General features: G+C 42.8%; 1 protein-coding gene and 1 pseudogene across 1 annotated transcript; one reads left to right on the top strand and one right to left on the bottom strand.

The window, feature by feature from the left end:
• Positions 1 to 1,535: 1,535 nt before the first annotated feature.
• Positions 1,536 to 13,314, bottom strand: tescb (tescalcin b). Its single transcript, XM_078271484.1, has 8 exons — positions 13,028 to 13,314; positions 6,673 to 6,742; positions 6,414 to 6,494; positions 6,150 to 6,289; positions 5,980 to 6,041; positions 5,299 to 5,406; positions 5,172 to 5,219; positions 1,536 to 2,754 (listed from the first exon to the last, which is right to left on the bottom strand). Exons 1-8 carry the CDS (start codon positions 13,089 to 13,091, stop codon positions 2,677 to 2,679), a joined length of 651 nt encoding a protein of 216 aa, XP_078127610.1. The 5' UTR covers positions 13,092 to 13,314; the 3' UTR covers positions 1,536 to 2,676.
• A 780-nt stretch (positions 13,315 to 14,094) lies between these two features.
• LOC144531689 (uncharacterized) lies at positions 14,095 to 16,036 on the top strand (annotated as a pseudogene).
• Positions 16,037 to 16,598: the final 562 nt, after the last annotated feature.

Raw genomic sequence — 16,598 nt, 5'->3', positions numbered from 1 at the left:
CCAAACGGGTAAAAAAAAGTGATTGTATAGTATCTCTAAAAAAGTCATAGTATGTCAAAAAAAAGTAATAGTTCAGTATGTCAAAGAAAGTCTGGAAGAACATGCAAACTCCACAAAAAAAGGCTAAGCCCAGACTGGGGATCAAACAAAGGGTGAGAATCTGCAGTGCCTTCTTTCTGCTGCTAGTTGGAGCATTGTTATGCACTGAGCCACCATGCCACAAAATAGCTCATGTTGAAAACACTGATAGCATAGTATTTGGAAAAAAAGTGATAAAAAGCAATATCAAAAAAAGTCAGTATAGTATGTCTAAAAAAAAAGGGGGGGAGTATAGTATCTTAAAAATAGTCAGAGTATTTGGAAAAAAGTAATAGTATAGTATGTCAAAGAAAGTCTGGAAGAACATGCAAACTCCACAAAAAAAAAAATGGCCAGCACAGACCGGGAATTGAACATGGCTCTGTATCTGCAGTGTGTACTTGCTGGAGCAATGCAAAGCCCTGAGCCACAGTCATAGTATGTTTAAAAAAGTAATGGTATAATATGTCACTATACACTTACACTATATTAAAGGGTTTTATTGGTTATCACTTATGTCTTGGTGGGCGGGCGTCTGCTGGTGCCGGTTGGGGGTACAATGAACAGTGGCATTTATAGTAACAATAAAGATAATGGAACTGTAACTAGAAATAGTAGTTGTAGTAGTTCAGGGCGTAGCAGGGCACCAAGCAGGACCACAGCGGCAGCTGCAACCATGATTTAGGTGCCACCCTAATCCAAGGAAAACTGCAAGGCGGGAGAAGGGGTGCCGTGTCTGCATACACCCTCCCCCGCCAATCTAGGCGAACGCAGCATCTCCTCACTCCCTAACTATAAGCTTTATCAAAGAGGAGAGTTTTAAGTTAACTCTTATATGTTGGGATGGTGTCTGCTTCCCGAACCCAGACTGGGGGCTGGTTCCACAGGAGAGGAGCCTGATAGCTAAAGGCTCCCACTATACCTTTAGAGACTCTAGGAACCACAAGTGCATTCTGGGAGTGCAGTGCTCTAGTGGGACAATAAGGTACTATGAGCTCTTTAAGATATGATGGTGCCTGACCATTAAGAGCTTTGTAGGTTAGGAGAAGGATTCTGGATTTTACAGGAAGCCAATGCAGAAAAGCTAATACAGGAGAAATATCTCTTTTCTTAGTTCTTGTCAGTACACGTATGCGGCATTCTGGATCAGCATTATATCATAACGTTTCTTTTGTGATTAAAAAATAAATAAATGCATAGTATAGTATGTCAAAAAAGTGATAAAAAAGAGACTATAGTATGTCGAAAAAGTCATAGTATAGTATGTTGAAAAATGTAGAAATTACGTAGAAATATAATCAGGTGCAGGTTCATTATCATTTAACATGCTTTCCATATTTTGACCTGTGGAGAGCAATATACACCCATGACTGAATACATTGAAGCACCAGCAAATATAAATAAATGAAGAGTTAGTATACAGTTAGTATGCATAACAACAAAAGCTGATGACATGGTATTGATAAAAAGCCTTTTTATTGATAGTGACCATATGAGCTTGACGGGAAGCATGGGAACAAAGAGGGGAGATGACAACAAAGGTCCCTAGCCAGAATCAAATGTTGTGGTCATTGCATTATGGTATACATTGTAAACACTATACCAACTGAGATTACTGTTCTTGAAGTTGTTGCTAATAAATTTGTATATTTACCACAAAGGTCACATCACCAAAGGATTGGAGTAATAGTTGACTGATAATTGCTCTTGAAAGTTGAAGTTGAAGTTTAGCTTGACATTTTAAATTCTGATATAGTTATTCAAACGTCTGACATGAGGCTACAAATGCTTTGTGCACACGTATTATTATTAAGTTGGAATACAGTAGAGGGTTTAATGGTAGTTAGACAAAACTTTTCACCATCAATCATGACAGTCTCTCAAGATTGTATGATACCTGAGAGACTTTTAATACAAACTATATTAAAATATATCTATGACTAAGTTAACTTGAAAAATTAAAAGTATCGTTCTAAGGGGAATCGCTCTGCCCTTCTCAAATAAGGACTAATGCATTTAAGCATTTAATCTTGCATGGCAGCACTCCCATTTCCTTTTTTATCAGAAATACACATCCTGAACTGAAGTCAGATCTGTTTCATGGGGTTTTATTGTGCAAATGTTGTGCAGAGCATGCACCAAGTATCATATTTGCAATATGAATAAAAGGCATTTCAAATAATTGTATTGCTATTATTAGAAACATTCAGATATTTTTATGTCACACATTTATATCCCTGATTATTACGAGTTATTGATTTATGGCATTGACATGTTTAATGCATCGTGCATTAATATTTTCATGCATAGAGACATAATGCCTGCTACTCCAGACATGGATATTTGATAATTGCTTTGTCCAACTACTAACAGGATGGTTGTTATTTGACTGATTATTTCATATTATTGCTTACAATCAAATAAACTGCTTCTACTACATCTGCATAAAACATGTTTTCATTGAATTTGCATAGTTATTCAAACATGAGTAAGGTATATCATTCAATGCAAGCACACAACTGGAAACAACAGATCGTGAAACCATAATTGTGCATCTTCAGTTTTTCCAAAGTCACTGCAGAGTTTAGTGTACCAACTTCACTTACACAAGGTTGTTGTGTCCATATTCAAAAAGCGAATGTTCATTTTTGATTCAATCTCAAAGCCATTCAGCAACTAAAAAAAGAAGAGTTTTTCATTGTTAAAAATGTATATTGCTGATAACTTCACTGTCCTTGAAAGTGGTAAGGTCGATTTTTATTTTAAAGTAGCTACGAGGAACTTTTAAATGTTTCTGAAACTGTTTAATTTTCCATCTGATGATCATAAGAGAACTGTAACAGCAAACGAGACTAACAGTGAAAAGATTGCTTTTTTTTATATATTATTTTTATTAATGCCTTTGCCCAAGTCCGATTTCCCCCGCAAAGTCACAAAATGATTTATGGCAGATAGACCAGCTCTTTAGTCAAACATTCTGATGGGTCACAGATTTCAGTGTAACACCAGAAAAACCTGTGTTTGAGTCAACCAGGTAAAAGGTAGCAGGAGATTTCTTTATATAGGCCTAATTGTATTTTAATTTCATTTTAGAAGTTGTCTGTGGTAGTTATGGTTGGCACTGGGGCAGGGTCGTCACGTACGAAGAACAACTAAAAGCTAAAAGGGAGAGTATAAACTTTGGTTGTGCTTTCAACAGCTGGAGACAATTAAGGGATTGTAAATTATACAAAACTGACCCTGAATTGACCCTCTTCCTCCTAGACACGTATGTCTAATTAATTCTTAAAAAAACTTTAAAATGCGAGACGTGTTTGTACGTCAGTAGCCTACATGAAATTAAGTCCCCCTTCCATTTAGCGGCCAGTTGTTTTTCAATCCATGTTTGTGTTAGCCTACTATTTTCTTTTTGTCCCTGTGTATTTGTGTAAATTGCTCTGGGGCTGCAGAAAATTCCGGCGGATGAATGTCTTTTCGACGATGTCCGTTACCTTCCGCTTTCTTTGTGTTGGAATTTTAAACTCCGGTGGATTTATGAGGACTATGGGTAACTGCTCCTCAGATCTCTGCAGGGTAAATCCAGACAGTTGGCTAGACTATCTGTCCAATCTGAGTTTTTGCACGACTAAAACAACCTTGAATGTACACGTTCCACCAAAACAAGTTCCTTCCTGAGGCTATTTTGCAGCGGCTCCGTGCGGAGATTAGCGCTGCCCATGACGATTGTAATTGGTTTAAAGAAATGCCAATAAACCACAGCATATTTTTCTCCCATCCTGGAATGCTATGTGGACTAGATAGACCCTCCTCCGCAGCGCGTGGAGGATGGTCTGGCCAAGCGAGACTACGGGTTTCATGAATTATGAACGACTTGCATCGCCGCTGCGGTCCATCGGGTGCGACTTGCGCCGAGGGCTTGGATCCCGTTCATAACTCAATCCCTCCAGGATGTCACGATCGCAACAATTCACGCAAATTCAACCAATCGTGAATTCGGTGCGACTCGCAATTCAATTCAATCACCGCAACTTTACCGCAAATTTGACCAATAACTGGAGTTTCCCGTGACTTCAACCAATCGCAGCAGTCCCACGTGCTAGACTTTGTGTCAGTATGTGACTGACATCAATGTATGCTGCAACGATTTTTCACTCTAAAGTTGCTGAAAGCTGCTGCTGTTTTAATCCTGTCGGCTATCTGCTGCTGCTCAGTTCCCCCCGCGACTGATGCACGCTCACACACAAACACACACGGTGGATGCAGGAAAAAACGGAGATGAGACGTACAGGATGACCTAAATTGAGGACAGCTACACTCGTTATTGTAAGTGCAATGATAAGTTAAAGTCGAATAAGTAACGTTACTTTATCAAACCGTATGAAGGTATGTCCCAGCCCAGGCCAGAATAGGAAATTAACTAACAATGTAAAGATCAACAAGCCACTGACAGATATGGTCAAATTTGATTCATTCAATACATTGTTTTTTGTCCACCAGCCAACATTTGCAGCATCCTGAGCCTTTTTGGTAAGGTTACTAGGAAAAGTCAGCCCAGAGTATTTTTATTTTTTTTATTTTTATTTTTTATTTATTCTCCCCGAAATAAGTTTCCTTTTTATTTTTAAAGAATTATACCAACAAAAAAAAAATCACAACTTTTTTTTGTCTCTTGCAACTTCATTGCAACAAAAATACAAAAGCTCCCACAAAATCAGGCATTTTGGGACGCAATAATCTAAAAAAAGGCAGCAAAATCCTGGAGGGCCTGATAACTGCTTGCAGTTCTTGTAATTACCTTAGTTGCTACAACAAATTCTTGCTAATGCTTTGGCTTGTGACAGCTAGAAAAAATCTTTACGACAGCAGGTGTGGTAAAAACACTACAGCTTTAGTCCAAAGGGGCCGCAAGAATCAAAACAAACTGAAAGTTCCTCGTAGCTGATTTAAATGGAAAAAACAAAAATTCTAAACCATGTCATTTAATATGATCAATTTCAAATATATTCACATATTTCAATGCACTTTTAAAAGTATCGTAAATAACTAAGAAAGTAACAAACATATTTATTATAGTATGTATTCTGTGTACCAACCTTGAGGAAATGTTCAAATGTGATTCCCTCATAGAATTCATCAGGTTCCTGCATGTGAAAAGTGAAGTTACAGACAAACATTGAATCAAACTTAAAGTTATCTTGAGCTATAGTACAGCTCACGTACCATGTGGCCCATTGAAATACTGGCCACCTCCAACATGGCTGCATCAGCAATGCTTTTGGCTGTGTCCTTCTCCAGTGCCTCGCTGAAAGATAACAGCTCCTCCACCACCTGGACAGATGTTAACAACAAGATATAGGTCATTTCATATCTCGATAAAGATGTATATCGCCATAGAGCATTTTTTTCTGGTAATTCAATAACTAAATATAAAATAACCATATGGTAAAGCCTATTTTTGTATACTCCTGTGTGAATTAAATACTTGACAAATGAAAAGAACTGAGTATTTTCTCATTTTATTAAGAACTTTAGTGTAAAATGAACATAACACGCAAGGATCAGTCGTCCAGATGGCGTAAATATTGCCATAATGTTTAACATTGCGATGGAAACAATATAGAAAAGTATATATGATAGACATTTTTATATTGCTTTGACAATATATTTCATCATATCACCCAGCCCTACCTTTTAGAATTCAGCTTAACAGCTTAAAATGTTTCAATGATGCTGATAAAACAGACACAGATAACAGTAAAACCCACATAATAAACCTAGATGATGTCTTCAGACCATGAGTAGAGATTGTTGTAATCTTCACTGGTTATAGGATGACCTAAGTTCATTTAAAAGGTTTAAAACTTCATGAGTTTTTATCAACAGAAGTAAGCAGAGGCTTACATGTCTGTATTCCTCAAGGGTTATCGTCCCGTCGTTGTCTGCATCATGCATGTTGAATAAAACTGCAGAGAATAATAATACAAATACATATAAACATAGCTATCAGTTCAACAGCTGTGTGTCAGCCACAGATAATGTCAGGCATGTGATCACGTGATTTGAAGACACACATCTCAGTTTGTCCCTCCTGATGCTCTCACGCTGTTCCTGTGTCATGTGCAGTGACGGGGGCTTGAAATGGGACATAACCACCAGAAACTCCTTAAAGCCGATCTCCTCAACTGTACCCTCGCCATTCTGCCGAAAGTTTCTAAAGAAATATAGAAATGAGCGTACAGATCGTGCAGTTCTGACAATAACATGAAGCAAATTCTTGAATCTTATCTCGCTCCACATTACAAGTTCAGGCAACTTTCTAACCATTGTCACTGTACCTTCTGTCAAAGAAGGCCTCTATGATCTGCAAACGGATAGGATTACATGCTAGATCTGGGATGTCATTGAAGTGATGTCTCCTGTGGGTGTAAAGAGGATTTTAAGGTGTGGCAAGGGTTTCAACTTGCGAAGAAGGTTGGTGAGCTGCCAGGCCGATTGGGTTTAATAATTAAATTAAAATGATAACAAACCTGTAGGTGTCACTGAAAAATTGACATTGCACTTGTACACACAATACCTAAAAATCTTAAAACTTACAGCAGAGTTTCTTCATTGTGGCTCAACTGCTTGAACCTGTTATGTAGGATCCCAATCTGCTCAAATGAAACTGAAAACAGAAAAGTTATTTTGTTAAAGGTCCAATATGTTGGACCCAAAATGATCCCAACACGTCATCAGATATTAAGGAAACATGCTAAGCTGAAATACTATCTTTTCTGACAACAATGCTAATGCCAGTATTTTCTCCTTTTGAAACTTCTGTTCCGTGACGGAATTTCTTTTTTTAAAGATTATTTTTTGGGGGCTTTTCCATTTATTATGAAGTGACCATGGATAGACATGAAAGGGGGAGGGAGAGAGAGAGATGATACGCAGCAAAGGGCAGCAGGTCGGATTCAAACCTGCAGGACTCAGCCAACATGGGGCGAACGCTCCTACTGGGTGCATTAGCTTCAGGCTAATTTATCCCAGCTACACGGGACATTTTATGTCATTTCAACATTCGTGTAGCTACTCACATTGAATTATATAGCTAGAGTACCCAAGTTGGTTACTCACAAAAACAATTGAGACACAGCCAGTAAAGTGATCCTGACTGGTCCTGGCTAACGCCGCCATGCTAACCCTGCTAACTGCTAACATTACCGGAGGACCAGGCAAGCAGGCCACGGCTGTTTACAATGTGTAGCCTGTTCAGCGGCCGTAGCCGACAACGGTGAGTTATTTGAAGCCAAGAGAGGGGGGCTGTAAATCGGGAAGTTTGCAGTGTGTTTAGAGATTGTTGCCGTAATTCTAAGCCAATAAAGTATGTATTTCAGTCGGGTGGAAAAGGACGGCAAGGTAGTGGTATTTTTAGTGGTTCCTATCGTAATTCTAAGCCAAGGAAGTGTGTCTGTCTGGCGTGTGGAGAGGACAATTCAATTCAATTTTATTTATAGTATCAATTCATAACAAGAGTTATTTCGAGACACTTTACAGATAGACAGTGATGGGAGTTACGCGTTACAAAAGTAACGCAATTACAGTAATGTATTCCTTTTTGCTGTAATGCAGTAATATAACGCATTACTAATAAAATGACAGTAATATTATACCCGTTACAATCTCAGTAATGCAAGTTACAACGCATTTTAAGCCCGTCATTTAGTGCTCGTTTTTTTAAGAATTCACCAACACCGCGAAACATTTCGACACAGAAAAAAAGGCTGTGAGTGTTATTTACTGTTGCTGGATTCAATGGTTGAAATGACTGCAGAGACAGATACGTTTGCGACATGGACATTATTTTCAGGAGTTTTTTACGCTGCGTTGAAGCTGTCCCGTGGTCAGAGCCAGACCCAGAAGCGGTAGGCTAGGGACATCTGTGTCCTGTCAGTGCTGACAGCAATGTGCCCGAGCAACTGACAGATAACAACATGTCGGGAATTAATGTTTAGTCTTGCTACATGTAATATCATGACATTTTATCAGCGGTGGAAAGTAACTATCCCGTAGGCTACTTCGATTCAATTGTAAGGTGCTTTTAATTGAGTATTTTCATTTTCTCCTACTTATTAGGCTACTTCTAGTCCACCACAATTCAGAGTCAAGTAGGCTATTGTATGTTTTACTTAACTATTTGTTTTATAGCTTTAGTTACTTTACAGATTCAGATTAATAATACAAAATAATATGAATGAATTATGATGTATATAGTGGATAAAGATGAGACTTTGTTGAGCCCTTGGTGAAATTCACAAGCTACCTGCAAGTCATACTTCACTTTTATTTTGGTGAAAGTAACTCAAAAGTAACACAAAAGTACTGTAACGCATTACAATTCAGAGACAGTAATATTGTAATAAAACTAATTACTCTCAAATGACAGTAACTAGTAATCAATAATGTATTACATTTTGGAAGTAACTTGCCCAACACTGCAGATAGAGTAGGTCTAGACCACACTCTATAATTTACAAAGCCCCAACAATTCCAGTAATTCCCCCAAGAGCAAGCATTAGCAGTGGCTAATGCGACAGTGGCGAGGAAAAACTCCCTTTTAGGAAGAAACCTCGGCAGACCCAGGCTCTTGGTAGGCGGTGTCTGACAGTGCCGGTTGGGGATGTGATGAACAGGACAGCGAGGTTGCGGGATTTTTAGCGGTTCCTACTGTAATTCTAAGCCGAAAAAGTGTGTCTGTCAGTTGGGTACAGAGCTTCGCGTGAGCATGGGCTTTTATGACTGTCAATATAGCTAGCATCTAACGTTAGCTACTCCGCTGTGCTGTGGAGTAATGTCTGGCTATATGACACAAGCGTCTAGCAACATTGCTGTGGATGCTGCGGTCTCAGCCCGGCAACCTCCGTGAACTTCAAGTCTGGGGAGGAGGGGGTGGGGGAGACGACTCTCTGCAGTATTTTGAATTTGTACCATCCATCCATCCATCCATCTTCATCCGCTTATCCGGGGTCGGGTCGCGGGGGTAGCAGCTCCAGCAGGGGACCCCAAACTTCCCTTTCCCGGGCCACATTAACCAGCTCCGACTGGGGGATCCCGAGGCGTTCCCAGGCCAGGTTAGAGATATAATCCCTCCACCTAGTCCTGGGTCTCCCCCGAGGCCTCCTCCCAGCTGGTCGTGCCTGGAACACCTCCCTAGGGAGGCGCCCAGGGGGCATCCTTACCAGATGCCCGAACCACCTCAACTGGCTCCTTTCGACGCAAAGGAGCAGCGGCTCTACTCCGAGCTCCTCACGGATAACTGAGCTTCTCACCCTATCTCTAAGGGAGACGCCAGCTACCCTCCTGAGGAAACCCATTTCGGCCGCTTGTACCCTGGATCTTGTTCTTTCGGTCATGACCCAGCCTTCATGACCATAGGTGAGGGTAGGAACAAAAACTGACCGGTAGATTGAGAGCTTTGCCTTCTGGCTCAGCTCTCTTTTCGTCACAACGGTGCGATAAATTGAATGTAATACCGCACCTGCTGTGCCGATTCTCCGACCAATCTCCCGCTCCATTGTCCCCTCACTGCGAACAAGACCCCCAAGGTACTTGAACTCCTTCACTTGGGGTAAGGACTCATTCCCTACCTGGAGAAGGCACTCCATCGGTTTCCTGCTGAGAACCATGGCCTCCGATTTAGAGGTGCTGATCCTCATCCCAGCCGCTTCACACTCGGCTGCGAACCGATCCAGTGAGTGCTGAAGGTCACAGGCCGATGATGCCATCAGGACCACATCATCTGCAAAAAGCAGCGATGAGATCCCCAGCCCACCGAACTGCAACCCCTCTCCACCCCGACTACGCCGATATCCTGTCCATAAATACTACAAACAGGATTGGTGACAAAGCTTAGCTCTGGCGGAGGCCAACTCTCACCTGAAACGAGTCCGACTTACTGCCGAGAACCCGGACACAGCTCTCGCTTTGGTCGTACAGAGATTGGATGGCCCTGAGAAGGGACCCTCACCCCGTACTCCCGCAGCACCTCCCACAGTATCTCCCGGGGCACCCGGTCATACGCCTTCTCCAGATCCACAAAACACATGTAGACTGGTTGGGCATACTCCCAGGCTCCCTCCAGGATCCTTGCGAGAGTAAAGATCTGGTCCGTTGTTCCACGACCAGGACGGAATCCGCATTGTTCCTCTTCAACCTGAGATTCGACTATCGACCGAACCCTCCTTTCCAGCACCTTGGAGTAGACTTTACCGGGGAGGCTGAGAAGTGTGATACCCCTGTAATTGGCACACACCCTCTGGTCCCCCTTTTAAAAAAGGGGAACCACCACCCCGGTCTGCCACTCCTTAGGCACCGTCCCCAGACTTCCACGCAATGTTGAAGAGGCGTGTCAACCAAGACAACCCCCTCCACACCCAGAGCTTTAAGCATTTCTGGACGGATCTCATCAATTCCTGGGGCTTTGCCACTGTGGAGTTGTTTAACTACCCTCAGCAACCTCCACCAGGGAAATTGATGCCAATCCCCCCTCATCCTCCAGCTCTGCCTCTACCATAGAGGGCGTATTAGTCGGATTTAGGAGTTCCTCAAAGTGCTCCTTCCACCGCCTCTATTACCTCCTCAGTTGAGGTCAACAGCGTCCCCATCCTTACTGTACACAGCTTGGATGGTTCACCGCTTCCCCCTCCTGAGGTGGCGAACGGTTTTCCAGAAGTACCTTGGTGCCGACCGAAAGTCCTTCTCCATGTCTTCTCCGAACTTCTCCCACACACGCTGCTTTGCCTCTTTCACGGCAGAGGCTGCAGCCCTTCGGGCCCTTCGGTACCTTGCAACTGCCTCCGGAGTCGTCTGGGATAACATATCCCGGAAAGACTCCTTCTTCAGTCGGACGGCTTCCCTGACCACCGGTGTCCACCACGGTGTTCGTGGGTTACCGCCCCTTGAGGCACCCAAGACCCTAAGACCACAGCTCCTCACCGCAGCTTCAGCAATGGAAACTTTGAACATTGTCCACTCGGGTTCAATGCCCCCAGCCTCCACAGGGATGCACGAAAAGCTCCGCCGGAGGTGTGAGCTGAAAGTCTGTCGGACAGGGGCCTCCTCCAGACGTTCCCACTTTACCCACACTAACCCGGTTTGGGCTTACCAGGTCTGTCCAGAGTCTTCCCCCACCCCCTGACCCAACTCACCACCAGATGGTGATCGGTTGACAGCTCCGCCCCTCTCTTCACCCGAGTGTCCAAAACATATGGCCTCAGATCAGATGAAACGATTATAAAATCGATCATTGACCTTTGGCCTAGGGTGCTCTGGTACCAAGTACACTGATGAGCATCCCTATGTTCGAACATGGTGTTCGTTATAGACATTCCATGACTAGCACAGAAGTCCAACAACAAACAACCACTCTGGTTTAGATCAGGGAGGCCGTTCCTCCCAATCACGCCTCCATGTGTCTCCATCATTACCCACGTGCGCGTTGAAGTCCCCCCCAGCAGAACTATGGAGTCCCCCGACTGGAGCCCCATGCAGGACTCCACTCAAGGCCTCCAAGAAGGCCGAATACTCTGAACTCTTGTTTGGCGCATATGCACAAACAACAGTCAGAGTTTTCCCCCCCACAACCCGCAGTCGTAGGGAGGCGACCCTCTCGTCCACCGGGTTAAACTCCAACGTAGCGGCGCTCAGCCGAGGGCTTGTGAGTATCCCCACACCCGCCCGGCGCCTCACACCCTGGGCAACTCCGGAGAAGAAAAGAGTCCAACCCCTATCCAGGAGTATGGTTCCAGAACCAAGACTGTGCGTAGAGGTAAGCCCCACCAGATCTAACCGGTAGCGCTCCACCTCCCGCACAAGTTCCGGCTCCTTCCCCCACAGAGAGGTGACATTCCACGTCCCCAGAGCCAGCCTCTGCTGCCCGGGTCTGGTCCGTCGAGGCCCCTGACCTTCACTGCCACCCATGTGGTTGAATTTGTACTGCAGTAACTATTTTAAACACTAGCTGTTAGTATTACATATTGCACCTTTAAGTGTGCATGCATAAATAGCCTAAATGCCGCCAAAACAGTGAGACACAAAGTAAACATAAAACTCTTTAAACCTATTAAACATTAATCATTTTGACATTTAAATAAGTAAGTTTGTTGAGAATCTGATGGTAACAGCTCTTTATTCCTTCACAAGTTTTACTAGAGGCTTTCAAGGCATGCAGATTTGAATATTCATATTTAATGTAAACACTTTGGTTTGCGGTTGTCTGTCACCTGCAGCTACTAAACTCACCTCTATCATAAGAGGCTACAGGTGAATTAAAGTAGCTATTGATGCATATAAAAAGTCATAACTTGCAGGCACGTATCCATTAGATATAGCCTATCCTCTTCTCTTAAATGGTTGTAACACAGTCATATGACATAGTAGTAGCCTAATATAAAATAAATGCCAGATATTGAAAGTTTAGGTAGTCCTGGAAAAGGAGGCCAGAGCACTCACTGATTGCATATTGTTTGACAATTTTACAGTCAAAAAAGCAAAAAAGTCCAGGCGGCCTGAATGAGCACTAGGTGTTAAAGGGTTAAATTGTTTTGTTTAGCTTTCAATACAGTGTCTGATCTATTATTAACTGTACTTCCCTTTGTAGACTGGGTAAAGTTACACTTAATGTAAATGTAATTGTAAATGTAAATTATTCATTACTACTGCACCATACTACTGGTTTTCCTTAGAGATGCTGGACATGAGTAATTAAAGGCAAACAATGATCATATCTTTACTTATGACGTTGAAATGGTCAGATTCCCCTTTAAGACAAGACTGGATTAAAATGAGACTCAATTCAAATAATATGTCCGGTGTAGTGAGCTCAGGTTTTGTTTTTCACACATCCTACATGTCTGACTGCTGTGTTTAAAAAGCAACGCCAAAGCAAACAATAATAATGATGACTACTCACAGCCCGTCTTCTCCGCCAGATCAACGTATTCTGGTTTACCCGGTAAGGACTGTAGCGCACCCATACCTGGGAAAAGATCTTCCACCAGTCCGATTTTAACGGGACCAGAGACACGTCAGAAATTAGCCAAAACTGTTGGAATTGAAACGGATCTCAGAGGGTCATGTCTCAGAATCATCCATCGCCACCTGAGTGTTTGTACGCCAGACTTGTTTTCCGTTTGCGGTCGCCAGGCAGGTCTCATCTCTCTGCAAACTACGCAGGCTACTTCCGCGACTACAGTGCTGGTGACGACACACATTTAGGAACAACAGGCTGCAGTTTGAATTATTTATCTAGACTTTTTTCATTTATTCAGAGGCTGCGACCATTAACTGTGTTTGTTTATACTGTAGGCTACCAGCCAGGGAAGATGGAGATAAAAAGGTAGTTCTCATACACGACTGAAATATTATATAGTCTATGTAATATTTCAAACGGAACTCTTTTGATAATTTGTATTCACATATATTATTATATATAATATTTCTATTTTGATCGGTAGATAATAAAAACATGTATTTTAATAGATATAAAGTCACTGGAACTTTAGATGATATCCCATGATCTTCATCAACAGGTGGAATTTGACACTTGTCATAGAAATCGACTGGAAGATTGACAAGTTTGAATGCTTCTTCAAACCATGTAGGGAGTCTAATTAACCACATGTCCTGCATTAGGAATTTTAGATGAGCTCCAATGTTTTTCAAATGTATTTTGCTTGTAATAAATTAAAAAAAATTAAATTAAAAAAATATTAGTTCATCCATATGATCTTAAAGAGCTCAGTCAGTATTTGTGCAAACTGTCAAATGTAGGATTTTATCCAAAATATCCAGATGGTGTATCCAATGTTTATTCTATTTCTGACCTTGTGTGATTTTGTATTCCAGTTTATGCAGAACTACAATGTGAAAATGTGTCCAAAACACTATAGTATCTGATAAGTTTCCATAAATTATCACAGCAGTCCTGGCTCTGATTTTTGAGCTTTGAAAGAAACCTGTTCATGCACATAAAGTAACATGACTGTACGTGCAGTCATTTACATAAGTGAAACAAGTTACATGCTAAATATTGTATATTATAGATTAAAACTATGTAGTACTAAAATACACCACATGGTGGTAGCGTTTTGTCAACTATGTAATGTATGTACCAGCAGTAGAGATCAGTTATCCCTGAATCCAGTTTTGTTTTTATCAGAGCAGGGGTAAAATATACAGTATTGTGTGTGTGTGTGTGTGTGTGTGTGTGTCTGTGTGTCTGTCTGTCTGTCTATCTGTCTGTCTCTCTGTCTGTCTGTCTGTCTGTCTGTCTGTCTGTCTGTCTGTCTTGTGGCATTAAAGTGCCATTATTTCGTAGTGTTTCATCCCAGTCACTTGAGGATAGCATTTGTGTTTCCATATTATGTCATTGTCTTTACATTAATTGAATTAAAGGTATTGTTAAATACCAATTTTCAGTATTCAGTATCAAAACAATATATACCATCAGTTTTCAAAATTCACAGCTGTTTCCAAAGCTGGTGTTTGACAGCACCCTGAGGGACGCAGCATCCGTCCGATCAACCTGCACTGAGCTGGACGGATGGCTGAAGTCAGTGGACCGTTCTGGATTGCCAGGGAAGTTCAAAGCTTGGCTATACCAGCATGGCATTCTTCCCAGGATCCTGTGGCCACTCCTCGTCTATGAAGTGCCAATCTCGACTGTGGAAACCTTAGAGAGGAAGGTCAGCTTAGAAAATGGCTGGGGCTTCCAAAAAGTCTAAGCAGCATTGCACTCTATGGGCATCGCAACAAACTGCAACTGCCACTCAAGTCCTTGGAAGAGGAGTTCAAGGTAACGAGAGCCAGGGAAGTGTTGCAATATAGAGACTCAAGCGATCCAAAGGTGGCAAAGGCTGGGATTGAAGTGAGGACTGGTCGGAAGTGGAAGGCTGAGGGGGCTGTTCGACAAGCAGAGGCAAGATTACATCACAACAGGCTGGTGGGAGTGGTAACAAGAGGCAGGGCTGGACTGGGTTCCTTTTCAACTCCCCACATTGACACCACCAAAGGGAAGGAAAGGCGCCGCCTAGTCCAGGAGGAGGTAAGAGCAGTGGTAGAGGAGGAGAGAACCTGCAGGACAGTGGGAATGAGGCAACAGGGTGTTTGGATACGATGGGAGAATGCGATTGAGAGGAAGGTGACATGGGCGGAGCTGTGGAAGGCAGAGCCACAGCGGATCAAGTTTCTCGTCCAGGCGGTATATGATGTGCTTCCCAGCCCATCAAACCTTCACATATGGGGCAAAGTGGAGTCACCAGCTTGTACACTGTGCTCCAAGCGTGGAACCCTAGAGCACATTCTGAGCAGCTGCTCAAAGGCACTGGGAGAGGGAAGGTACAGGTGGAGACATGACCAGGTGCTGAAGGCCATTGCTGAAGCCATTGCTGCAGGAGTCGAGTGGGCCAAACGTTCCCGCCCCTCCATGCAAGCCATCACCTTTATTAGAGTTGGAGAGCAACCAAGACCAGCTGCAAAAACATCTGCAGGAATCCTGGCACTGCGAGAGACTGGCAGCTGTTGGTGGACCTGGAGCAGCAACTCAAGTTCCCCAACCACATTGTGACCACCACCTTAAGACCAGATGTTGTTCTCTTGTCTGAATCCACCAAACAAGTGGTTCTGTTGGAGCTAACAGTCCCTTGGGAAGACCGTTTGGAAGAAGCCTTTGAAAGGAAGCTTGCCAAGTATGAGGGACTGGTTAGAGAGTGTCGACAAGCCGGATGGAGAGCGAGGTGTCTCCCAATAGAGGTTGGAAGCAGGGGCTTTGCAGCCCGATCACTGTTCAGAGCCTTCAGCGTGTTAGGCATCGATGGAGTGAGAAGGAGAAGAGCCATCCACAATACCACCAAAGCGGCAGAGAAAACCTCAAGATGGCTATGGCTAAAGAGAGGAGATCCTTGGGGGCAGAGTAGCTAGATAGATAGATAGAAGCTGGGGTCCGATCAGCCTCAGCTGGGTCGCCTGAAGGAGGGTGTATGATGTTGAAAGACCCGAAACATCCAATGATTCCTGAACATCACTGAAGATGTGTCCAGTAGCATCAGATGTATTTGCACAGTACCATCAGTTTTCAAAATTCACAGCTGTTTCCAAAGCTGTCGAGCCCCAACGTCTGTAACTGTTGCATCCTCCAGTCATGAGCAATGAGCTGTCATTGCAAATAGTGAATCAACAGGGCCTTGTAAGAATAATAGCAACACAATTCCTACTATTTTATCTTACTAATCTCCATTTCTTTACATTTCTCTTAATGCCAGATGTATGTACTGTATAACATTCCTGCACAATACTGTGTTCACACCTGAGGATTGTCAAGAAATTGTCACTTTTTAAGCTTAAGAGCTCAACAGGTTTTGTCACCTCTATTAGGAAATCTGAAATCCCCATCAATTATCAAGTAAATGAAGGTGCAGTAATAGAAGAGCACTACATCGGGAGGTTACTAGTGCTCTTTATACTTGTTGCGATACAACTCGTTA

The sequence above is a fragment of the Sander vitreus genome, chromosome 16 (assembly GCF_031162955.1).
Source record: "Sander vitreus isolate 19-12246 chromosome 16, sanVit1, whole genome shotgun sequence".
Lineage (NCBI taxonomy): Eukaryota > Metazoa > Chordata > Actinopteri > Perciformes > Percidae > Sander > Sander vitreus.
Note: the sequence above shows the minus strand (reverse complement) of the source record. Positions and strands in the feature narration are given on the sequence as shown.

Excerpts from the sequence above, each read along its gene's own strand:
- tescb (XM_078271484.1), bottom strand. The coding sequence starts at position 13,091 with ATGGGTGCGCTACAGTCCTTACCGGGTAAACCAGAATACGTTGATCTG. Across the intron at positions 6,495-6,672 it reads CACAATGAAGAAACTCTGCT|GAGACATCACTTCAATGACA; the intron begins GTAAGTTTTAAG and ends TTACACCCACAG. Across the intron at positions 2,755-5,171 it reads CATTTGAACATTTCCTCAAG|TTGCTGAATGGCTTTGAGAT; the intron begins GTTGGTACACAG and ends TTCTTTTTTTAG.